The following is a 24,378-nucleotide window of genomic DNA, read 5'->3' as shown; positions in this document are numbered from 1 at the left end:
TCTTGTGAGAGTTGGACCATAAAGAAGACTGAGCAGCAAAGAAATGATGTTTTTGAAATTCGGTGCTGGAAAAGACTCTTGAGAGTCCTTTGGACAGCAAGGAGATCAAGCCAATCAATCCTAAAGAAATCAACCTTAAATATTGATTGAAAGGACTGGTGCTGAAGTTGAAGCTCCAATACTTTGGCCACCTGATACAATGAGCTAACTCATTGGAAAAGACTGTGATGCTGGGAAAGATTGAGGGCCAGAGGAGAAGGGGATGACAGAGGATGAGATGGTTGAGTGGTACATCCATGTGGTGGACATCCATGTCTACCAACTCAATGGACATGAGTTTGAGCAAACTCTAGGAGATAGCGAAGGACAGGGAAGCCTGGCATACTGCAATCTATGGGTCACAGAGTCAGCCATGACTTATCAACCGAACAACAACAACCCAGGTTAATTGTAATGCCCTACCCATTCTGCATCTGTATCAGACCAGCTGAATGTTATCGGAGGAAACCAAAACCACACAGGTCAATTGATTTCACTCTAAATTATTGGTTGCATACCTCAGATGGGCATTGGTAGCATTGCAATTCTGCTATGCTCACAGAGAGAACTATTTCATACTTTCTCTTCTTCTCCCAAATCTCCCACATCCCAGCTTCTGACCTCACCTTTAGCTGATGACCACACATCACCCTTCATTAAGAAGATAGATGTATTCAAACAGGAATTTCCTTATCTTACCACCAGATCTACTATCCTCTCTATACACAACTTCCTCTTCACAGGGAAAAACTCTCCCTCCTCATATAAGACCAGTCCCTCCACCTTTGCTTTGGACTCCTCCCACCTACTCAAGGACTGCATTCCTTCAGTCAGTCCCATCTCATGTCATCATGCATGCACCTGCTCTATCATCTACCATCTTTAAGAATCCCCCTTGAGACTTCCCTGGTGGTCCAGTGGTTAAGAATCTGCCTTCCAATGTAGGGGTCTCAGGTTTGATCCGTGGTATGATGCTAAAGCTGAAACTCCAGTACTTTGGCCACCTTATGTGAAGAGTTGACTCATTGGAAAAGACTCTGATGCTGGGAGGGATTGGGGGCAGGAGGAGAAGGGGACAACAGAGGATGAGATGGCTGGATGGCATCACTGACTCGATGGACGTGAGTCTGAGTGAACTCCGGGAGTTGGTGATGGACAGGGAGGCCTAGCGTGCTGTGATTCATGGGGTCGCAAAGAGTCAGACACGACTGAGCGACTGAACTGAACTGACTGACTGACTGGGTAACTAGATCCCACAGGTTTCAGGACAACTAAGCACCCACATGCTGCAACTAGAGAAGCCCAAGCAGCACCCCCCTCAAAAAAAAAGAGTTCCCCTTGAATTCCACAAGCTCTTCCTGCTATGCATTATTTCTGTTTCTTTCATGGCAAAACTTCTCAAGATTACACGTTGATTTCTCCACTTCACCTCCCAGTCACTTTTCAACCAACTCCTGTTTAGTTTTGCACCACTCAGTGGAAATTGCTCTTGTCAAAGTCAGGAAAGACTATGTTGTCAAATCCAACAGACAGATACTTTCCTTTTTTCACCTTACTTGTCTCCCAATAGCATCTGACACAGTTAACCAGCCCCTCCTTCTTGAAACATGTCCATTTCTTCTCATTCTCCTTTACACACTTCTAAATGTTGACATTCTCTGAGCTTATAAACCTAATTGCCCCCTTATCACCTGCATTTGAATATCTCACAGGCACCTCAAATTGACCATGTCTAAAACAAAAATCTTGATATTCCCCTGAAATCTGTTCTTCCTGCTTCCTTTCCCTACTTCAGTACAACTGAGACAGGAGATAAGGGGACAGGAAACAACCTTTAGAAGAATGACATAGCCATTGAGGATGTGATATAACCTGGTCAAAACCAACTAGGCTCAAGATGGTGGAAGATCTGACTTCAAATGGACTTTGAGCCTCACTCTACTCTGATACATTAGCATATGCTAAATGACACACCCACAGGTACCATGACAGTTTTGAGGCTGATTGTAAAAGGCAGCAAAGTGGATGATGCCCCAGGTCCTCAAAATCCCTGACTCTTCTCAAAGATAATTAGATTATTCCTCCCACTTGTTATCTTATGAAATTACCCAGCACATAAAAACTAACCACCCCCACACTTTGGGCTGCTCTCCCCTTCTGAAATGGCCCACAGTCTGTCTGTGGAGTGCGTATCTCTCTAATTAAACCTGTTTTCACTTTACTATGGCTTGCTCTTGAATTCTTTCCTGCTCGAAGCCAAGGACCCTCACTTGGCAGCCCATCCAAGGGATTCACCAGAGACCTGGGATATGACTATCCTCTTGTGCCCCATTTTTCCTACAACACAATCACCAGTTATGGAACTAGAAAGCTGAGAATCAGGAACTCCCTGGCGGTCCAGTGGTTAGGACTCTGTGCTTTCACCACTGAGGACATGGGTTCAAAATCCTGCAAGCCATGTGTTAGAGACAAAAAAAAAAAAAAAAGAAACTGAGAATCATCTGTTTCCCTCAACTCCTCCATACTCAGTTCTTATTATGGAGTACTATTGGGTTTATCTCTAAAATTTATCTTGAATTTGTCCACATCTCTCTGTCTCCACTATCACTAACCTATACCAAACCACCATTGTCTCTTGTCTGAACTATTATAATAGCTTCCCAATGGTCTTTCTGTGTCCACTTTTGCTTCTTTATAATTAATTCCTTCTCTGTATAAATAGGTAGAGTGGTCTTTCAAAAAAAGTAAATTACATCATTTTATCCCCCTGCATACAACAGTTTCCACTGCATTTCAAATAAAATTCAAACTTCTTACCATGACTAACAAAGCCATTGCTGGGTGATGAGCCACACCTCATCTCCTGTAGGTCTTTTTTTTTTTTTTTTTCTTTCCTGTAGCTCTTTTCATCTCATACTAAGTTCTGATTCCCTGGCTTTTGCTCTTGTCCCTTTTCTTGGAACCATCTTCCTTGTCCTCTGTCTTCTCCTTAAGGGCACAGCTTAAATGTTATATTCTCAGAGGTGCTTATTCCCAGGTAATGCTAGTGGTAAAGAACCTGCCTGCCAATGCAGGTAGACATAAGAGTTGTGGGTTTGATCCCTGGGCTGGGAAGATCCCTTGGAGGAGGGCATGGCAACCCACTCCAGTATTCTTGCCTGGAGAATGCCACGGACAGAGATCCTGGTGGGCTGCCATCCTTGGGGTCGCAAAGAGTTGGACATGACCTCTGCTTGCACGCAGAGGTGCTTTCCCTGACCACCCTATTAAAAACTGTTCCTCTCTCCACTGTTATCCTCACTCACATTGTAAATCCTGTGAAAGCAGAGCCTTTGTCTGTCTTGTTAGCTCCCCCGTGCTTAGTGCAGTGCCTGGCATTCATTCAGCACTCAATTAATATTTGGTTAATGAATGACTGGATGAATGACTGAGTGAGGCAGTTTCTCTGAGGATCTGGCTACCTCAATGTGGTAGCCATTGTTGTAGCCTACCTCAATGAGATTGGCATAAAAGACAAAATGCACTGGACAATTAAGGAGATGATTTTATTCATGTTGGTGCAATAGAGAAACTGTACAACAGGAGAAATGTTTGAAAGAATAGGGATACTGGGATACTATGGAGGCAAGTAGACAAGGGTAGATGATTTGGGAGCTTCATGAAGTGATGAGGAAGGAAAGAGACAGGTTTTATCTGAGTCATTAAAGAAAGGTGGTGTTGAGCCTTATCTTGGACAACACAGGAGCAGGGAAGTCCTTTGCTGTTAACCCTTTCTTAGAGCCCAAAAGAGAGGGAGAATTTGGGGACCATGTTGCTTTACAGAAACAAAGGGCTCAGATAAGTTTCAATATTGTTGCTGTTTATCTCAGCTTTCCAGATGACACCACCCTAATGGCAGAAAGCAGAGAGGAACTAAAAAGCCTCTTGATGAAGGTGAAAGAAGAGAGTGAAAAAGCTGGCCTAAAACTCAGTATTCTAAAAACTAAGATCATGGTATCCAGTCCCAACACTTCATGGCAAATAGAGAGAGAAAAAGTGGAAACAGTGACAGATTTTATTTTCTTGGGCTCCAAAGTCACTGTGGATGGTGATTGCAGCCATGAAATTAAAAGACACTTGCTCCTTGGAAAAAAAGCTATGACAAACCTAGACAGTGTATTAAAAAGCAAAGACATTACTTTGCCAACAAAGGTCCATCTAGTCAAAGCTATGGTTTTTCCAGTAGTCATGTATGGATGTGAGAGTTGGACTATAAAGCTGAGCACTGAAGCATTGATGTTTTGGAACTGTAGTGTTGGAGAAGACTGTTGAGAGTCCCTTGGACTGCAAGGAGATGAAATCAGTCAATCCTAAAGGAAATCAGTTCTAAATATTCATTGGAAGGACTGATGCTGAAGCTGAATCTCCAATACTTTGGCCAGCTGATGACTCATTGGAAAAGACCCTGATTCTGGGAAAGACTGAGGGCAGGAGAAGAAGAGAGCAACAGAGGATGAGATGGCTGAATGGCATCACTGACTTAATGGACAGGAGTTTTAGCAAAGTCTGGGAGATAGTGAAGGACAGGGAAGCCTGGCGTGCTGCAGTCCATGCAGTTGCAAAGAGTTGGACACGACTGAGTGACTGAACAACAACAACAATCTCGGGTTCAGTATAGGAGCTTAGCCTGAAGATTTCAATGTGAAAAAATAAGTTCAGGGGTCTAATCCATGCAGTCACTCTGTGGACCTTTATTTGGGTTCAATCTGAACAACCCAAGTGGACCACGTAGGGCTATCATCGCATGTAAATTAATATGGAGTCCTAACCCTAGAGACTCAAACTTGGGACCTCAGTTTGGCAGATCAATTTCAGGGAGCTCTATCTGGGAATTATACTCTGAAGAACTCAATTTGGAGGCATCAGCTGGTCTACCCTGTTTACTAGGCATAGTTAAAGGGGGCTTTCCTGGTGGCTCAGTTAGTAAAGAATCTGCCTGCAATCAGGAGACCTGGGTTCCATCCCTGGGATGGGAAGATCCCTTGGAGAAGAGAAAAGGTACCCACTCCAGTATTCTGGCCTGTAGAATCCCCATGGACTGAGCCTAGTGTGCTACAATCCACAGGGTTGCAAAGAGTCAGATACAACTGAGAGACTTTTACTTCACTCACTGGATGTGAGAGACTGGTACTCCATCTGGCAGTTTATTCTGATGTTACTCTGATGTACCCTGAGTTTTGTTTTGGTGGGGGTTCAGTGTGGTCTCAGTATGGGGGTCTGAAACTTTATTCTGAAACCTAAATCTCTAGTACACAGCCTGGGGAACTTCTTCAGGAAGGTTAGGCAAGATATTTGTTCTGGAGACATCATTTTGGTGGTTTGACGTAGAAACTGTTTGAGTCACCTACCTTATGGTTGCCTGTCTAGGGACTCAGGCATTGCTACCTTAGTACCAGGATCAATCTCACAATACTGATCAATCAGGAGTTCTATCTGAATCATTCATTGTTGGGTGCTCAGCATGAGAATTTGGGTTTAGAGTGCTGACTCACTGTGGCTCAGATATCAGCCCATTCTAGAGGGTTCGGCATCTCATCAGAGACGCTAAGGATGGTTTGAGCCATAAATGAATAGTTTGAACCATATGTGAATGGTTTGAACCATATGTGAATGGTTTGAATATGATGAAAGCCTTTATTTATTTCAAGTAAAAACAATCCCAAGGAACTGCCCCTCTCTTCTGTTCAGATCTCATTAGCCAAAGCCTATATATCACATATCAAATAGCTGTACCCAGTTGCAAGGAAGACTTGGAAATGTCTTTTAGTGGGGCTTGCTTATGCCCACTCAGCTAAAAATATGGATTCTGTTCCAAAGAAGGAAAGGGGCAATGTAAGTTGGAGTGTAAAGCTAGCAGTCTCGCTACACAGGTAGCAAGAATCCTGGGATTCCCAGTCTGAATCCCTGGTTCTGTGAATACAATTTTGTGTACTGATTCTGAGGGTATGAACTTAAGGACTAGATGATTGAAAGCTCATTCTGGGGAATCAGTTTCATGATCACAGCTGGGGGACGTTGGTCTACAAACCTACTCTAAAGGATTCAGTTCAATTTCTGAATCTTTGGACAGTATGATAGATTCAGCCCACATAATCCCATTCTTGACGTTCATTTTATAGGGGGTTTGGTCTGGGGGTGCTCGAGATCATAGTAGTATTTCAATATGAGAGTTCAGGGGCTTTCCGGCAGTCCAGTGGTTAAGAATCCACACTTCCACTGCAGGGGAGCTCAAGTTCAATCCCTGGTAAGGGAACTAAGATCCTGCATGCCACACTGCACAGCAAAAAAAGAAAAAAACCATTAGAGTTCAGAGCTCAGTTTAGGAGCTTGATTATTTGGATTCTACCTGAGGGCTCAGTCCAGGGTCTGTCTGATCTGTATCACCAGTCTGGTGCTTCATTCTGGGCTTTGGGTTTGTTTTATGGGCCCAGAGTTTGGAGGTTCAATCTAAGGAAAGTGGCTCAATTTGGAGGATTAACCTTCAGTCATCAATTTCAGGAGTCAGTGTAGGGTTCTCATTCTGGAGTGTTAGGACTCCCTCTCGGGATATTTGTCTAGGAATTCATTTTTGGATTATGTCATGACAGCTCAGACATTGGTAGCTGTCTGGGGGCTCACTGTGGGAGCTTCCTCAGTGGGGGTCTTAAGAGGAGCCCATTCAGTGGCAGTTAGACTGGGGGCTCAGTTTTGGCAGGTAGCCCTGTGAACCTAAGCTTAAAGTTTTCAGAGTGAGAATTTCATCCGGAAGCCTTTGGGGTCCACCAGGCTCACTCCTTCTTTCATACAAGCCTGTGAGAACTCACTCAGACTGGGCTGTTAGTCTGAGACTGAGACCTTGGAAGTTCATCTGGGAGCGTGCTGGCTCCTGATCTCAATCTATAGGCTCACTCTGAAAATGGGAGTTATGGTTCTTAAACATTGACAGCTCAGTCTGGAGCAATTAACTTCACTGTCTCATTCCTTGGAGCTTGTGTTAGTTCTGAGAAGCAGACACTAAGATGGGGTTAGTGTCACAAAAGTGAGGACACGTTTATCAGGGGGGATGCCCATGAGAGAAAAGTCACTGGAACATAATGCAGTCTGATCCAGACTAAGAAGAGGAGGAGGGAAGGTTGAGTGAAAGAGCTCTAGAGTGCTGTGCAATGTATGGGAGATTTGGCAAGACTGTCTGGGATTCCTTGAACCAGTCACCAAAGTATCCCTGCCACACTCAGTCATTGACTGAGAGTAGCTCATGGGAAGTATGGTCTCTGCACAAATGAGAGGATGGATTTAAGAACACATCAGCTGGGGCTCTTGATCAATTATGCTTCCTGAAGTTCAAAGTCTATAAGATGCATCCTCATAGCTTTCATGGGGTGCATACTGGTTGTTCTCTCTGAGGATTCCCTCTAGGGCTCATTCTGGGCATGTTATTTGGGACATTAAGTTTTCAGTCTGAGGGAATCTGTTTCAGAATATGGGATTAGTTTGTACTTTTGGTGGGGGGATATCTGTGGCCTCAGTGTGTGAGGGGTCCTTCTGGGAACTCAGTCTGGGCCCACTTCCAAGGTATCACCCCCATTCTCCTTCAAGGAGCTAAGTTTGAGGTCTTAGTTCTATGGCTCTGCCTAGAGGCTCATTATGGAGAACCTGACTTTGAGGGTTTAAATGTTGACAATTCACTCTTGAGACACCTAAGGATTCAATATGGGAGCCTGATTTGTGGTTTAAGATATGACTGAGCCTCTCACCAAGTGAGTGCCAGGCTCAGGGCTCAGTCTGGGTGGCTGAGTCTGGCTGGCTTTGGGAGGCTCAGATACTGGGGGCTCAGTCTGGGATATTTTAGCCTTAAGGAGTCATGCCTAAGGTATCTCAGTGTGATGACCTTACCTGGGAATTTCTGCCTGGTGGGCTGTCTTGGAATCCTAAGTAGGGTCCTTGACTGAAAATTTTCATCTGGAAATACACTCTGCATTTATACTCTAGCAGTTCAATTTGGCAGTTCAACCTGCATTTCAGTCTTGGAGCTCTGTCTGAGGTCTCATGCTGGGGACTGAATTTTGGTTTAGGTTTTGGGAGTTCAGGTTTTACCATATCAATATGGTCATCTTCATCTGAAGGCCTAAGGTAGCCTGAAATGTTCCCTCTAGAGGGGTCTAGGAGTATTAAACCTGGGATTCATGTATTTATAAAGCATCATGTATATAATTTGGAATGTCTATGTATATGGATGCTAAAAAATTTTATTTTCACCAACTTCCATTTGAAACTTGACATTTTTTCCATAATGAATGTAGGCAACTGAACACAGTAGTATTAGCAGTACATATGACTTGTCTGACAGAATGTGGTCCACTGGAGAAGGGAATGCAAACCACTTCAGTATTCTTGCCCTGAGAATCCCATGAACAGTATGAAAAGGCAAAATGATAGGATACTGAAAGAGGAACTCCCCAGGTCAGTAGGTGCCCAGTATGCTACTGGAGATCAGTGGAGAAATAACTCCAGAAAGAATGAAGGGATGGAGCCAAAGCAAAAAGAATACCCAGCTGTGGATGTGACTGGTGATAGAAGCAAGGTCCGATGCTGTAAACAGCAATATTGCATAGGAACCTGGAATGTCAAGTCCATGAATCAAGGCAAATTGGAAGTGGTCAAACAGGAGATGGCAAGAGTGAATGTCGACATTCTAGGAATCAGCAAACTGAAATGGACTGGAATGGGTGAATTTAACTCAGATGACCATTATATCTACTACTGCGGGCAGGAATCCCTTAGAAGAAATGGAGTAGCCATCATGGTCAACAAGAGTCCGAGATGCAGTACTTGGATGCAATCTCAAAAACAACAGAATGATCTCTGTTTGTTTCCAAGGCAAACCATTCAATATCACAGTAATCCAAGTCTATGCCCCAACCAGTAATGCTGAAGAAGCTGAAGTTGAACGATTCTATGAAGACCTACAAGACCTTTTAGAACTAACACCCAAAAAAGATGTCCTTTTCATTATAGGGGACTGTCATGGCACTGGTGGGTGAGTCATTTAGCATGCTAATGTGTTTCAATGAGCAAATAATGAAGCTCAGGGTCTACTGGATAGTCGACTATTCTGCTCTCTTGGACCTAGTTGGTTCCAACCAGCTTATGTTGTGTCCTCAATGGCTGTCATTCTTTTAAAGGTTGTGCTCTGCTCCTTCCCTCCTGTTTCATTAGTTGTTGTTGTTCAGTCACTAAGTTGTGTCCGACTCTTTTTGACCCCATGGATGGTAGCTCACCAGTCTCCTCTGTTCTCTACTATCTCCCAGAGTTTGCTCAAATGCATATTCATTGAGCTGGTGATGCTATCTAGCCATCTCATCCTCTGCTGCCCCCTTTTCCTTTTGCTTTCAATCTTTATTAGCATCGAGGTCTTTTCCAGTGAGTCAGCTGGTCACATCAGGTGGCCAAAGTATGGGAGCTTCAACTTCAGCTCCAATGAATATTACTTCCAATGAGTATTCAGAGTTGATTTCCTTTAGTATTGACTGATTTGATCTCCCTGGAGTCCAAGAGACTCTCAAGAGTCTTCTTCAGCACCACAATTTGAAAGCATCAATTCTTCAGCACTCAGCCTTCTTCACAGTCCAACTCTCATATCCATACATGACTACTGGAAAAACCATTAGTAGATCATGGTATTTAATGCATTAATAAGGAAATATATATACTGGGAATTCCCTGACGGTCCAGTGCTTAGGACTTGGTGCTTTCACTGCTAGGTCCTAGGTTGTATCCCTGGTTGGGGAACTAAGATACTACAAGGCATGCTCAAAAAGAAAAGTATGTTACAATAAATGCTTATAGTATTTTGGTAACTGTATTTTAATATAATTGGTTTCCTCTGTAACTCTATATTTTAGTTTATGCATTTAAAAACATTATTCTGAGAAAAAGTATACTGTCTACACCAGATTGTTAGATGCTAGATGGGTTCAAAGCACAGAAAAGGTGAAATTTGTCACTTTCAGTCTCACGGCAAAGTCTCAGGGTTCATTCAGAGGCCTTGGTTTGTTGGAGCCTAGAATTGGGCTCCCTATGTGGGAATTTCTAGTGGGTCTATCGTGATATTGTGATTTATAATAAAAATATATATTGGAGAGTCCCTTGGACAGCAAGAAGATTAAGCAAATCAATCCTAAAGGAAATCAACCCTGAATATTCATTGGAAGGACTGATGCTGAAGTTGAAGTTTGGCCACCTGGTGGGAAAAGCTGACTCATTGCAAAAGACTGTGATGCTGGAAAAGATTGAGGGCAGCAGGTGGAGGCGACAGAGGATGAAATGGTTGGATGGTGTCACTGACTCAACGGACAGGAGTTTGAACAAATTCCAGGAGATGGTGAAGGACAGAGAAGCCTGGTGTACTGCAGTCCATGGCATCCCAAAGAGTTGGACACGACTGAAGGACTAAGCAACAACATTGAGTCTTCAGTTCAGTTGCTCTTTGAGACCCCCTGACTGCAGCACACCAGGCTTCCTTGTCCATCACCAACTCCTGGAGATTGCTCAAACCATTCCTAACACAGAATTCCTAAAACCTTTGGAATTTCCTCTGAGAAGAGAGTGATGAAAGGTGTGTTTTGTTATGTTAATGAAGTGACTTTTTTGTGGAGCCAACCACACGATTAGGGTTGGCACTTTCAGTCCCTCCCCTCTACCTCTAGGAGGGGAGAGAGGCTGGAGTTTGAGTTCAGTTACCAATGACCAACCATCTAATCAATTGTACTCTGTGCTGGAACCTCCATAAAACTCCAAAGGAACAGGTTCTGAGAGCTTCTGGGTTGATGAACAAGTGAAGATTCCAGCAGAGTTTCATGCTCAGAGAGCTTGGAATCTCCTTGTTCTCTTCCATGTGGCTGTTCCTGAGTTATATCCTTTTATAATAAACCAATAATCTAGTAAGTAAAATGTTTCTTTGAGTTATGTGAGCCAGTCTAGTGAGGTGAGGGTCACTGGGACTCTGATCTGTGGGCCTGGGCCTGTGGGTCAGAAGCACAGGTGACAACCTTGAACTTGGGGATCAATGTCTGTAGTGCGTGGTGGGGGGGTGGTCGGTGGAGAGAGTGCAGAGAGAGGCAGTCTGGTGACTGAGCCCTTAACCTGTGGGATCTTCTATGATCTAGCACTATCTCCAGGCTTCCCTGGTGGCTCAGACAGTAAAGAATCTGCCTGCTGGGTTTGACCCCTGAGTCAGGAAGATACCCGGGAGAAGGGAATGGCTACCCACTCTAGTATTTTTGCCTGGGAAATCCCATGCACAGAGGAGCCTGGCTAGCTAAAGTCCATGGGATCACAAAGAATCGGACACAACTGAGGTATTTTCACTTTCTTTCTTTCCAGGTAGATAGTATTGTTGCAGAAACCAGTAATCAAGAAACCAAGCACCACATTTGGAGAGTTGGAGAACTCAGGTTTGTTATGCCAATGGGCCCAGAGGAGTTAACACTCTAAGCTCTGAGCCCCAAACAAAGGGGTTACAGAGTTTTATAGACCTACTATAGTGGGCAACACTAGCTGGTAATAGGCTGGTTTAAACTAAGGAGTTTCACACAAATAGGAACAGCAGTCAAGATGGGGAGGGGGATGCCTGACCTTTACACGGACAGGCATGATTAAGCAGGTTGGCAGGGGCTGGGCAATTGCAAAGAGCAGGACCAGGGTGAGTGAGATAAGCTCCAGTTCCTAGTACTGTAAGTCCCCACTTTCTGAGACTTTGTGACTTAAGTGATCCAGACTTTGCAAGGAGCAAGCTGAGTTACAGAGGCAGAATGAGCAGAAGGTTATGTAAAATTTTAACTTTTCCTCTTCAGTATCAGAATTGAGTTGAATTGTAGGACACCCAGCTGATGTTGAAGAATTGCTTGGTGATGTGGGAAAACCCAAGACACATACACTGCAACTGGTGACTAGAATCTTACCTACTCTCTCTATGTACGTTTGAGGCTTTGGGAAGTCACTCGAAAGTGGGAAGTCACTGGGAAGTGCTTAATCTCAGTTTTTCTGTTTGGGCCTCTTTGAACTCAATTTAAGTTGGTGAGTCTGCAGGAATGAGTCTCTAGAGCCCCGTAGGAGTTGACGCCTCCTGAGATGATCAGTCTGGGAGTGCTCATGATTATCATCATACACCACATTATTTTCTGCTTCTGTTTTTTGGTATAGTTTTCTCAGCATTAAAGGCTGTTTCTTTTAGAAACACACTCCTATCCTCATCTATACAAACTTTATCACCTGGCAAAATTCCACTCAAACTTTGAGGTATTATCTCTCATAGGCTTACCATAATCCCCAAAGCTGGATCAGGAACCCCCTCTGCCGGACTCACATAGGCCCCCGTGCTCCTTTCTCCTCTAGCACTGCACAGAGATGGACTTATCATAGAACTAGTAAAATTTAGCTTCCCTAGTGGCTTAGATGGTAAAGCGTCTGTCTGCAACGCAGGAGACCTGGGTTCGATCCCTGGGTTGGGAAGATCCCCTGGAGAAGGAAATGGCAGCTCACTCCAGTATTCTTGCCTGGAAAATCCCATGGATTGCAGAGCCTGGTAGGCTACCGTCCATGGGGTTGCAAAGAGTCGGACACTACTGAGCGACTTCACTTTCAGACTTTCAGTAAAATTTAAGCCTCATCTCCTCACACTTGCAAAGACCACATTCAAGTCTTTGGTGGTTGAGCATTGTAAATTTGAGAAGTACTTAAGACTTGTCACTGTACAACAACAATCAAAATATCATGGAATTTTACACCTCACATGTAAAAAAAAAACTATATAGAAGTTTTCCCAAATTTAACAACAGTCTCAAATTTTGTATTACTAATAATGAGCTGTGAAGTAGAAATTTTCCTAAACTACCAATAACAAAATATTTTGATCAGTTGAATGGAATTTAATTCAATTGAATTCTTTTTATTCTCTCTTGAAAATGTTATAAAATAATTGTTCTTTGCTTACAGAAGGATATCAAAGTGCACCCAAAAAGAAAAAAGGAAACATTAGTAGAGAGATGAGTTAGGAAATTAATAAAAATATTTTATTTTTCTAGTTTTGAGGATGTTTTGTGGCACTTCTCCATTTTTTAAATTGGAATTTGTAAATTTTAAAATTTGTTTGATAAATCTAAATCACTTTCACTCTAAATTTGTACTATTTTTCTTAAAGACAGCTTTCAAAATTCTGTCAACCTCAGGCCTTTCAAAATCTGCATTCACCATGAGCACTGATCATAGTCTATGGTCCTGACAATCTTGCATGCCAGGCTGTAAGCTCCTTGAGAATCTGACCAAACCCTGTGACCCAGCAGCACTCAGCATAGGACCAGACACAGAAGCATCAGTACTGTTTGTTAACCTAGTCTAGCCCAGAGTTTGCATCCTTTGCTGTGAGAGGGGATCACCTATAACTCTTTTATAAAAACAATTTTATTGAAATATTATATACTATAAACTTCATCCATTTAAAAAGTACAATTAAATGGTTTTTAGTATATTTTCAGAGTTGTGCAACTATATTTGTTTGCTAGGGCTGCCATAAGAAAATACTCCAGACTGGTGGTTTTAACAACAAAACTTTATTTTCTCAAAGTTCTAGAAGCTAGAGGTTCAAGATCAAGGTGTTGCTAGGTTTGCTTTCTTATGGGGCCATTTTCCTTGGCTTGCAGATGTGTGTTCACATGGTCATCTCTCTGTGCATGCATCTGGTGTCTGTCTCTGAATCGCCTCTTTTCTTTTTTTGGCCTCACCACACTTCTTGCAGAGTACATGAAAGAAATGCTGGGTTGGAAGAAGCACAAGCTGGAATCAAGATTGCCAGGAGAAATATCAATAACCTCAGATATGCAGATGACACCACCCGTATGGCAGAAAGTGAAGAGGAACTAAAAAGCCTCTTGATGAAAGTGAAAGAGGAGAGTGAAAAGGTTGGCTTAAAGCTCAACATTCAGAAAACGAAGATCATGGCATCTGGTCCCATCATTTCATGGGAAATAGATGGGGAAACAGTGGAAACAGTGTCAGACTTTATTTTGGGGGGCTCCAAAATCACTGCCAATGGTGACTGCAGCCATGAAATTAAAAGACGCTTACTCCTTGGAAGAAAAGTTATGACCAACCTAGGTAGCATATTCAAAAGCAGAGCCATTACTTTGCCAACAAAGGTCCGTCTAGTCAAGGCTATGGTTTTTCCTGTGGTCGTGTATGGATGTGAGAGTTGGACTGTGAAGAAAGCTGAGCGCCGAAGAATTGATGCTTTTGAACTGTGGTGTTGGAGAAGACTCTTGAGAGTCCCTTGGACTGCAAGGAGATCCAACCAGTCCATTCTAAAGGAGATCAGCCCTGGGATTTCTTTGGAAGGACTGATGCTAAAGCTGAAACTCCAGTATTTTGGCCATCTCATGCGACGAGTTGACTCATTGGAAAAGACTGATGCTGGGAGGGATTGGGGGCCAGAGGAAAAGGGGATGACAGAGGATGAGATGGTTGGATGGCATCACTGACTTGATAGACGTGAGTTTGAGTGGACTCCGGGAGTTGGTGATGGACAGGAAGGCCTGGCGTGCTGCAATTCATGGGGTCACAAAGAGTCGGACACGACTGAGCGACTGAACTGAGCTGAACTGAACTGACACTTCTTGTGGGGTCTTAGTTCCCCGACCACGGATCAAAACCCCCTGTGTCCCCTACAGTGGAAGCTTGGAATCCTAACTGCTGGGCCATAATCTTCTCTTCTTCTAAGGTCACCAATCATGTTGGACTAGGGTTCACTGTATGGCCTCATTTTACCTTAATCATCTCTTTAAAGACTCTGCCTCCAGATACAGTCACATTCTTGGGGGTAGGGCTTGAATATATGAATGGGAGAGGGGTGCAGGGAGGACAAAACTCAGGCCCTAACAGCAGGTGTCACCACATCTAATTTCAAAACATTTTCATTTTCACTAAAAGAAACCCTATACTCCTTAGCAATCAGGCCCCATTTCCTCCCTTCCCCTATTCCTGCTGCTGCTGCTGCCTAGTCACTTCAGTCGTGTCCGACTCTGTGCAACCCCATAGATAGCAGCCCACCAGGCTCCTCCGTCCCTGGGATTCTCCAGGCAAGAACACTGGAGTGGGTTGCCATTTCCTTCTCCAATGCATCAAAGTGAAAAGTGAAAGTGAAGTCACTCAGTCGTGTCCGACTCCTAGCGACCCCGTGGACTGCAGCCCACCAGGCTCCTCCATCCATGGGATTTTCCAGGCTAGAGTACTGGAGTAGGGTGCCATTGCCTTCTCTGTGCCCTATTCCTAGGCAACAATTAATCTATTTTCTGTCTCTATAGATTGGCTTATTCTGTACATTTCAGATAAATGATACCATATAATATATGGGCTTTTTTTGACTAGTTGGGAGTGATGTCACTTTTCATTCCTGATTTCAGTAATTTGAATCTTCTCTTTTTTCACTTAGTCTATCTAGCTAAAATTTTGTCAATTTTGTTGATCTTTCTTAAAAACACTACTTTTGGTTTTATTGATTTTCTCTATTGTTTTTCTACTTTCTGTTACATTTATTTCCTCTCCAATTTTATTTTCTTCCTTCCTTCTGCTTGCTTTGGGATTACTCTATTCTTTTTCTAGTTTCTGAAGGTGGCGTATCAGGTTATTCATTTAAGATTTTTCTTTTTTAATAGGGATGTTTATATCTATAAGATTCCATTTAAGCATTGCTTTAGCTGCACCTCATGAATTTTGGTGTGCTGTGCCTTAGTTTCAAGTTATTTCAAGATGTCTCGTTTTCCGTTGTGATTTTTTTTTTCTTTTACTCATTTGTTATTTAGAAGTGTGTTAAAATACACATATTTGTGAATTCCACAAACGCCTTTCTGTTATTGAATTCTAATTTCACCCCACTGTGGTTGAAAAACCATCTTTATATGGTTTTAATCCTTTTAAACTTATTGAGGGCTGCTTTAGGACATAACATATGGTCTGTCCTGGAACACGTTCCACTTGCACTTCAGAAAAATGTGTATTCTGCTGCCGTTGGGTGGAGTGTTCTGGATACATTATTAAATGCAGATTTGTAGGCATTGCTATCTGAGGTTGCTGTCCAAGGGCCTGAAATCTGCATCCTTAGTAAGTTCCCCACATCTTCTCTACGCAGTACCCTGTGTCCCGAATTCATGGACCTAGGGGTCCTCCACTCCTGGTTTCCTTAGATTTAATTATAGGTGAGCAACAGTGTTGGTGTCATCGATTCCTCGACAGACTTTTCTATTGCTCTTGTCTTGCTACCAGGTCAGCGGAAAGGCGAATCTGCATTCTCAGGCTCGGCTTTCGACTCCTTCTGTCTGGGCGGTACTGCGCAGGTATTGGCCCGCCTGGGCGTCACGTGGTCCGCGGCCGGATGATGGCGGACGCTGCTGAAGATTCGCGAGCGCTCTTCGGGGCGGCAGTCCGTGCGGCGCTGGAGGCCTGGCCCGCCTTGCAGGTGAGCGGAGTCGCGGCTGGGATAAAGGTTAGCGACCGGGAGAGAACAGGAGTTGGTTTAGCGAGCCGCCTGGGGCTTGGTTGGGCGGCATAAACAGCGGAATTCTGCGCCACTGCAGGCGGGCTCCCAGACTGACGTGATGGGCTTGGGTCTGTATTCGCAGATCGCTGTGGAGAACGGCTTCGGAGGTGTGTATAGCCAAGAGAAGGCTGAGTGGCTCGGGGGTGCAGTGGAGGAGTATTTCTTCCGCAATGGTGAGTGAATGTAAGGCTCTGGGACTTGTTTCTGTGGGGGCGTGAGGAGGAGGCGGCTGCCGATTCTAGTGAATCCACACTTCTTGAGCAATTGTCGGTTGGTACCTGAGGGCGAGGTGGAATGAACGCAGGCTTTGAAGTCAGAATCCTGAGTTCGAATGCCTCGTTGGCCGTGCCATTGACTCAGGGTATCATGCTGGACAACTATTGTCGCCCTGCCTCGATACTCAGTTTCCTAATTTGTAAAATGGATGTAAAAGTATCCACCAGCGTGATCCTATATATTAGTCGCATCATGTAATTTAAAATTTTTCAGCCGCCACATTAATAAAGTAAAAAGAAGCAGATGAAATGAACTGCTCACCTCAATAGATCCAAAATATTTCAACATGTAGTCAGTATAAAACGCTGTTAATGAGATGTTTTACATCCTTTTTTAGTATTAAATTTTCAAAATCTGGTGGGTATTTTGCAGTTTTAGCACGTCTCATTGTTTTTTTGCCTAGCCACATTTTAAGTGCTCAGTAACCACATTTGACTATTTGGACAGCAGAGATCTACATCTTTGATGCGTCTTGAGGGTCGTATAAGAACAAAGGGTCCTACAGGGAGTCTTTTACGAAATAAGGTTTTTTACAGTATTCTTCATTTAGTTTTTTAGTCTTGGAGGTGACATTAGGCAGAGTCCTTTCTCTCAAGGAAATTTACCATCTAGTGAGAGATCCAGATAAGTAAATAGGCATTTGCAGACAGGGTGATAGGTGTTCTAATAATGAGGAGCTCAGGATGCTTGGGTAATGTGAGCTGGGGGAGAAGCCGTCTTTCGGAGATCTTTAGGGAGTGGTGGGGATTGGGCTGAATCTTAAGGGATGAGAAGGAGTTAACAAGGAGGGGAGGCAGAGAGAGCAACACTCAGAAATAAGTCCTGTGGTATGAGGAGATTATGTGTTATATTTGGATAGTGGCAGGGAGCTCAGTGTTAGAATAGGGATGTGTGTGTGTGCTTGTGGGTATGTGGAAGGGAGGAATGGTGGAAAATGAAGATGGGAGATGGGGAAGCCCCTGGAAAAAGAGTGAGACATGGAAGGACTTATGTGCCTTTGATTTTTGTCCTTTAGGCCAGCGTTTGCCAGAATGCATGGTTTGGAAGACTAGTTCTATTAGATGTTCTGTGAAGAAAAAGCTTCTCCAGTCAAATTATATAAGGAAAGCTCTTTTCTTCAGCTCTTACTTAAGAGTCACAGTAATCATTAACATATTAAAGGCTTGGATAAGGACAAGAACCACCGAAAAGAAACCTGTTTACCTTTGTTTCCCTTTAGTTTTTTTTTTGAATAACTTCCCTTAAAATCCAGGAGGCCAGTTATTTTTCAAAAGCAGAATATGAAACACTGCAGTTAGGTGATTAAAAATTCATGAGCAGGATCTAATAGGATGGGGTTTTCTGGCTAGAAAGTTCAGAAAGTAGTCAGTATGGAGCATGGACTTTAGAGGGAAAGACTAAGGAGAGGGCTGTGTTTGTCTAGAGAACGACGAGGCCTGAATTAGGGCATTAGTTATGGGAAAGAAGGGATGGCTCTAAGGAAATTGTTTGACTGTAGAGGGGGAGGGAAAATGGGGCAGGTTTCTAGTTTCTAGTCACTGGGTGGCTTAGGTGCCTTTCATGGACTAGAAGAACACTGGAGAATGAAAATTAGGTTTGGAGGGTAAGATGATGAATCTGGCTTTGGATATGGAGGGTCTGAAGCACCTGTGGAACAGGTGGAGTGTAGCCTGGGTTGGAGACTGATTTGGGGGGTATTTGAATGGTAGGGAAAGCGAAGAGGGTGAATGAGCTCTCCCAGAGGGAAGAGAGAGCAAGGAGCTTTGTGGAAGACTTTCTTCTTTTCTAATTCAGAAAAAGCAGAGCATGGGCCCCTAAGGTAACTGAAGCTGAGAGAGGAAGTCTCAGCTAAAGTCATACAATAGGACATTGAGGTCAAGGCTGTGATGATTTCATCATGGCAAGTACTGAACATCTGTTTCTTCTTACCTATCCCATTGGTGTGTGGCCTCCTGTGTCAGTGGAACCACAGTTGTGAAGTCTTTACATTTCAAAAACTTCAGCCCTTGAGTAATGGAAATGAACATGGATTTCCATTGTTCCAAACAAACAATGCCTGTGCTAGGCATTGTTTGGGTGACTTCTCATAACAGACCTTCAAGGAGGTTACCATTAACCTCACTTTGCAGAAGAGAAAACAGTCTTGGAGATGAGTAACTCACATGCTCAAGGTCATGTGGGGAGGAGGCTGGTTAAAATAGGCCAGCTGAAAAGAGGGTGAGTGTGGATGGAATGCTCCAGGAATAGAGGACTTGGTAGAGTGCAGGTTGGAAATTAGGTATTTAATGTTTGTTTTTTTTTCTTTTTAAAAATCATGTTAAAACCTGGAATGTAGAACACTTTAGCAAATAAAAAGCTCATTCAATCTTAATCCACCAATCAAATGTGGATCCACCAAGTAGGTACTTAAGAGTAGTGGGCAAGGGTGATGAAGTTGGCTGGTCTTTGACCAGAGGACTTTATCCTTTCATACTCAGCTGACTTGGAGCTAGATGAGGTGGAGGACTTCCTCGGGGAGCTAATGATGAACGAGTTTGATACAGTTGTGGAGGATGGGAGTCTGCCCCAGGTGAGCATGTCATGGATACAACTACCATCTTCCTGCCTGCAGCCTTTCTTCTCCCTAGCTGTCTGTTTTAGATGAACACTTTTGGCTGTAACCATTCTTTTCTTGAGTCCTGTGCAAGAACTTGCTATGACCCCCGTTGCCTAAAGGAAAATTTAGTCTTCCCAGGCCTTTCAAATCCTGCTTGTGTTATTTCTCTCCATGTATCATTCTCAGTCAGGTCTGTTTGTCACCTCCATCTCAGGGGCACACCATGCAGGTACATTTCCAAATGTTCTGGTTAAATCACTACTCCTGCTAGGATTGCTTTCCCTTTTTACGTCTTCTGTCTTTCAAACCCAGTTCTAGTGCCTTCTGTGGTAGGAGGGCCTCCTTCAACACTTCAGGCCCTTAATGAGCCCTTCATATGTGGTTGCTTCAGTAGTGAACTCCTTGGGGAGGAAAGATCCCCATTCTCTTCTGGAAAATTCCAGACCCCTCCCCACTCTTGTTGCAAACACGAGCTGGTTGTATTGTAGGTTCTCTAGAAAATCGAAGTTGGTTGAATGTTTTCTTGGTAGGTGAGCCAGCAGCTGCAGACCATGTTCCACCACTTCCAGAAGGGTGATAGGGCTGCTCTGAAGGAGATGGCCTCTCTCATCACCCAAAGAAAGTGCAAGGTCAGAGCCACTGCACTGCCGACAGCTGGAGAGACCGATGAGGATGATGATGCAAACAGCGTGGAGGAGATGGAGGTGAAAGGGGTGCAACTCTTGGGTGTGGAGATGTAGATATTTTCAGTCTTATGGGAGATCAGCTAATTTCGCAGGGAAGTGATGGGGGGTGGTGGTTGTATTATCCATAAAGGGCAGGAAATTTTCCCAAGGTCTCATGGCCAGTCCTGGCAAAGCTAGGAGAGCCTGGGTCTCCATTGGCCATAGCTGGGGGTTTATTTAGCTCTCTCTTGTATTTCTCCCCTAGGTTGCAGCTACGAATGATGGGGCAGCTACAGATGGGGTCTGCCCCCAGCCTGAACCCTCTGGTCCAGACTCCCAGACTATTAAGGAAGAGGATATAGTGGAGGATGGCTGGACCATTGTCCGGAGAAAGAAGTGAATGGGGCTGGAAATGGTCTGGGTCCTTGTATGTTAGTTGTTTGGGATTTGTTTGTAGGGTTTTTGTTGGAGGGTTGCAGACCTGTGGACTGGTTATCCCATATCCACCCTCTCCCCATTCCCTTGTCCAGCTCCTTCCAGGGGAAGAAGAGCCCAAGGGTCCTTGGACTTGGGGTGGTCTGAGTGATGAGGCCTGATTTCCTAGCAAAGTGCCTCTTGGGTGCAACCAGTGTGAAGAGGGAGGGATGAGTGGGTGTGGGAATGACTGGAGGAGAAGCTAAATGCTGGTTGATAGTAGGCAGGTGAATGTGTGAAGGGGGAGAGCCAGCAGGAGAACCAATATTCCTGCTGGGTAAGGAGTGGTGAGATGAGCTTGCAAATAGAAGAGAGATCAGTTGAAGATATGAAAGTAGCTGTGGTACCTGCTCTCCCCCAACCCCCACACAGAACAGCTCTGTGCTCCTGAACCTCCCAGGGATATTTCCTTCCTGCAGCCCAGGGTCTGGCCCTAGGTTCCTTCAGGATGTCTAAGACCTTGTCTAGGCAGTGAGTTCAGGGGACCTGGGCTTTGTTTTCTGTCTCCTCCAACCTCTTTCCAAACACCTCATCCCATTGAAGTCACCTCAATAAATAATACCTTATTGTTTAATTTGTGGCTTGACCTGTGAGTAGTTTTGGAAGCATCGTTCTGGGAGCTGAGCTTCGGAGCTCAACAAGGGAGCAGTTTCTGGGCCTACCCCAACAACCTGTTACTTTGGACAAACAAACAGATGGACAAATGGAGCACAGCTGCGCTCTGAAAGTTTCTGTAAGCTTGAAATAAACTGTATTTTTCTTTAAAAAACAAAACAGAGTATTCTTTGTCCTCCCCCGTGTTCCCCTGTCCTGCCCAGTGGCCCTGCCATGGGTCTAGACGATAAAATACTGGGTAGCCCTGGGGGCCAGGTAGAAGCTGTAAGCCATGGGAGAGGCAGGAGGGGTCTGGTCACCACCCCACATAGCATCATACATATGAAGACACTAGTTGAAGGGGCAGGGGTGGGCCAGGGCCATGGGGTCTGTGGCAGAGCTGGCACTTGAATCCAGATCTCCTGCCTCTGGTGCTTTGGAGGGAATTGGGTGGAGGCAGGATCTGTAGGGTATTGAGGGGTTGGGGGAAAATGGCCTAATTCAGGAAGGTCTAGCAACAGCCCCCACCCTCCCTGGGGGGACAGGGTTTAAAAAAAATTAACCACACTGTACGAATATTTTTTTTAAAAGCCCAGGTTTTGTGAAAAGATGAATTAAAAAAACCCGAGACCCAGCATTCAGGATTGAAAGTGCCCATGATGGGAGTTCAAGTATTGACTGAGCTGGGAGGGTGGGGGCTGGGGCCCTTAATTGGACATGGGCAGCTAGAGTGTAGGGCAGGGGGTCCCAGTTACCCACAAACCCCCTAGGTCTTATCTCGGGTCTGGGGGGCTTCGGAGGGTTCAGCAGTGGCTCCTGAAGCTGCCACTGGCACCTCTTCCATCTCCCTGTCCTCAGACAGTGTGGGCCCTGGGCAGAACGTGTCCCCACGGCCTGCCCGGCCAAGCACAGCCATCCAGCGCCGCTGTAGCTCCTCTGTCTCAGGACTGAAGTACCAGCTCAGGTGGCTCTGGGTGATCTTGAAGACATGCCGTCTGTCAGGCCGCTCCCCAGCCTCAGGAGGCCCCACCTCAAAGCCAATGAGGGGCAGGCTGCGCTGCGCTTTCACATCCTGGGGGACAGGGACAGAGCTAGGGTCACCTTGGGGTTGGGCTTCTCACTGGTTTTACATCTTCTAAACCCCTCTTTTTCTTTCCCTGCTCAAGAACCTTAAATGGTTTAACTGAGCAATAGGAAAATGAACTGGGGCTAGAACTGCAGGCTGATTCAAATACCTCTTTCCTTCCACACCCCAAGCCAGCTAGGCTAGTTTAGAGCCTATAATGTTTTCAGGCCTTTGCCCTCTTCTCCATCTTGCTCACTCCAAATTGGATTAAGCAGTATCTCGTCTCCACTCCAGCTTCCTTCCCCCATAACTCACCCGACTTATCCTTACATACGTTGATCCATAATCACTCCTTGTCTCGAGCCTGTCTTTGTCTCATAAGGGTGGGGGCTTCTGATTTCCCCTTAGGTTCACACTATCCTCCAAGGCCAAGGAGAGGTGAAGGACTGAGAGGAAAGGAGAGTAGCCTGGCTTTGCCAGGTGGCTGAAAGGACCAGGAGTAGGATACATACCTGAGGGGCTCCGTAGATGTACAGCACCAAGGGTTCGTTCTCAGGGACCACAAACCATGCCTTGTGCCAGCCTTTTCCACCCTTCTCCATGTAGTGTAGGAAGCTGCAGATGACACTGTTCTCCGCAGCCACTGAGGCCTGTTTCTGTGACCAGAGACATGAGGGGCATCAATATTGATAGGAGGCCTACCTTGGCTCCAGCACCCCCTCAGCATAGGGATTGCTATTCACATGTCTCAGGAGAATATTGAAGCTCAGGTGGCAGGAGTGATTTGCCCACTGTCAACCCAGTGAGGGAGAAGGCAATGGCACCCCACTCCAGTACTCTTGCCTGGAAAATCCCATGGACGGAGGAGCCTGGTAGGCTGCAGTCCATGGGGTTGCTAAGAGTCGGACATGACTGAACGACTTCACTTTCACTTTTCCTTTCATGGAGAAGGAAATGGCAACCCACTCTAGTGTTCTTGCCTGGAGAATCCCTAGGACGGGGGAGCCTGGTGGGCTGCTGTCTATGGGGTCGCACAGAGTCAGACAGGACTGAAGCGACTTAGCAGCAGCAGCAGCAACCCAGTGAGAGTTGAAATTCAAAGCCAGGCTTATCTGCTGGATTCGGGCCATGGCTACTGCCTCTAAGGCTTGGTGGGAGGGGTGTGTAACTCTCAGTGGAAGCCCCTAAATGTCAGTCAGGCATTCTTCCATCAGTCCATTTATTCCTCAAGTCATTTATGCATTTACACTTCATCTTTTTTTCAGTCTTCCATCACATGCATTCCCTATACTCAGTGAGAAGCAACTTAGCACCGTGGTTAAGGGGTTGGGTGGGTGGGTGGGTAAGGTAGTCAGGCTCAGAATCCCAGCCCTAGATGGAAATGTTGACTTGGAAGGAGAGCATATAGGGCTGTTCTGAGGATTAAATTAGTTACTATATGTAAAGTGCTTAGAAGAGTGCCTGGCATGGAGTTAGCTTTCTTTAAGTGTTAAATAAATACCTCAATTTAGTTACAAAGCATAAGTTTATGTATGTGCATGTATCTAGAAAGATAGGAAGCATAAGCATTAATGGTGGTAATCTCTGGGTCGAAGGAATTTGTAGTAGTAGTTTAGTCACTAAGTGATGTCCAACTCTTTTGCGACCCCATGGACTGTAGCCCACCATGCTCCTCTGTCCGTGGGATTTCCCAGGTGAAAATACTGGAGTGGTTTGCCGTTTCCTTCTCCAGGGGATCTTTCCAACTCAGGGATTGAACCTGTGTCTCCTGCATTGGCAGGTAGATTCTTTACCACTGAGTTACCAGGGAAGCCCTGGGTTAAAGGAATATGGTATTTTTATTATTTTTGGTTATGATGTCTAACTTTCTTCAATGCACATATCCATTGTAATAAGAAAAGGTATTTTGTTAGTCAAAAGAAAATCCCAGCTCTGCCACTCACTGTGTAACTTGGGCAAATATACCTCCCTGGGCCTCAGTTTCCTCCTTTGTAAAACAAGAATAGGAAAAGCATTGATAGATAAGTTACTGTGAAGATTAAACATCTAAAGCACTTAAATAAAA

At 44.7% G+C, this 24,378-nt stretch overlaps 2 protein-coding genes across 4 annotated transcripts in view; one reads left to right on the top strand and one right to left on the bottom strand.

Annotated features, from left to right (window-relative positions):
• The first annotated feature begins 16,449 nt into the window (after positions 1-16,449).
• Positions 16,450-21,427, top strand: TSR2 (TSR2, ribosome maturation factor). Its single transcript, XM_027533158.1, has 5 exons — positions 16,450-16,561; positions 16,725-16,815; positions 19,396-19,487; positions 20,045-20,218; positions 20,445-21,427. The coding sequence occupies exons 1-5, from the start codon at positions 16,478-16,480 to the stop codon at positions 20,577-20,579; spliced, it is 576 nt and encodes a 191-aa protein (XP_027388959.1). The 5' UTR covers positions 16,450-16,477; the 3' UTR covers positions 20,580-21,427.
• Positions 21,388-24,378, bottom strand: part of FGD1 (FYVE, RhoGEF and PH domain containing 1) — a 38,290-nt gene continuing 35,299 nt past the window's right edge. For all 3 annotated transcript variants that reach the window (XM_027533155.1, XM_027533156.1, XM_027533154.1), the window contains exons 17-18: positions 22,826-22,969; positions 21,388-22,319 (exon numbers count right to left, since the gene is read on the bottom strand). In XM_027533155.1, the coding sequence (XP_027388956.1) occupies positions 22,014-22,319; positions 22,826-22,969 (450 nt within the window). In that variant the 3' untranslated portion in view covers positions 21,388-22,013. The remainder of the gene's footprint in view (positions 22,320-22,825; positions 22,970-24,378) is intronic.

The sequence above is a fragment of the Bos indicus x Bos taurus genome, chromosome X (assembly GCF_003369695.1).
Source record: "Bos indicus x Bos taurus breed Angus x Brahman F1 hybrid chromosome X, Bos_hybrid_MaternalHap_v2.0, whole genome shotgun sequence".
Taxonomy (NCBI): domain Eukaryota; kingdom Metazoa; phylum Chordata; class Mammalia; order Artiodactyla; family Bovidae; genus Bos; species Bos indicus x Bos taurus.
The sequence above is the reverse complement of the archived record's forward strand: the minus strand, read 5'-3'. Positions and strand labels throughout refer to the sequence as shown.

Bases quoted from the DNA above. Each gene is read 5' to 3' on its own strand.
- TSR2 (XM_027533158.1), top strand. From the start codon at position 16,478: ATGATGGCGGACGCTGCTGAAGATTCGCGAGCGCTCTTCGGGGCGGCA. The intron at 16,816-19,395 runs GTGAGTGAATGT...TTTCATACTCAG, and splicing joins GGAGTATTTCTTCCGCAATG to CTGACTTGGAGCTAGATGAG. The intron at 20,219-20,444 runs GTGAAAGGGGTG...TTTCTCCCCTAG, and splicing joins ACAGCGTGGAGGAGATGGAG to GTTGCAGCTACGAATGATGG.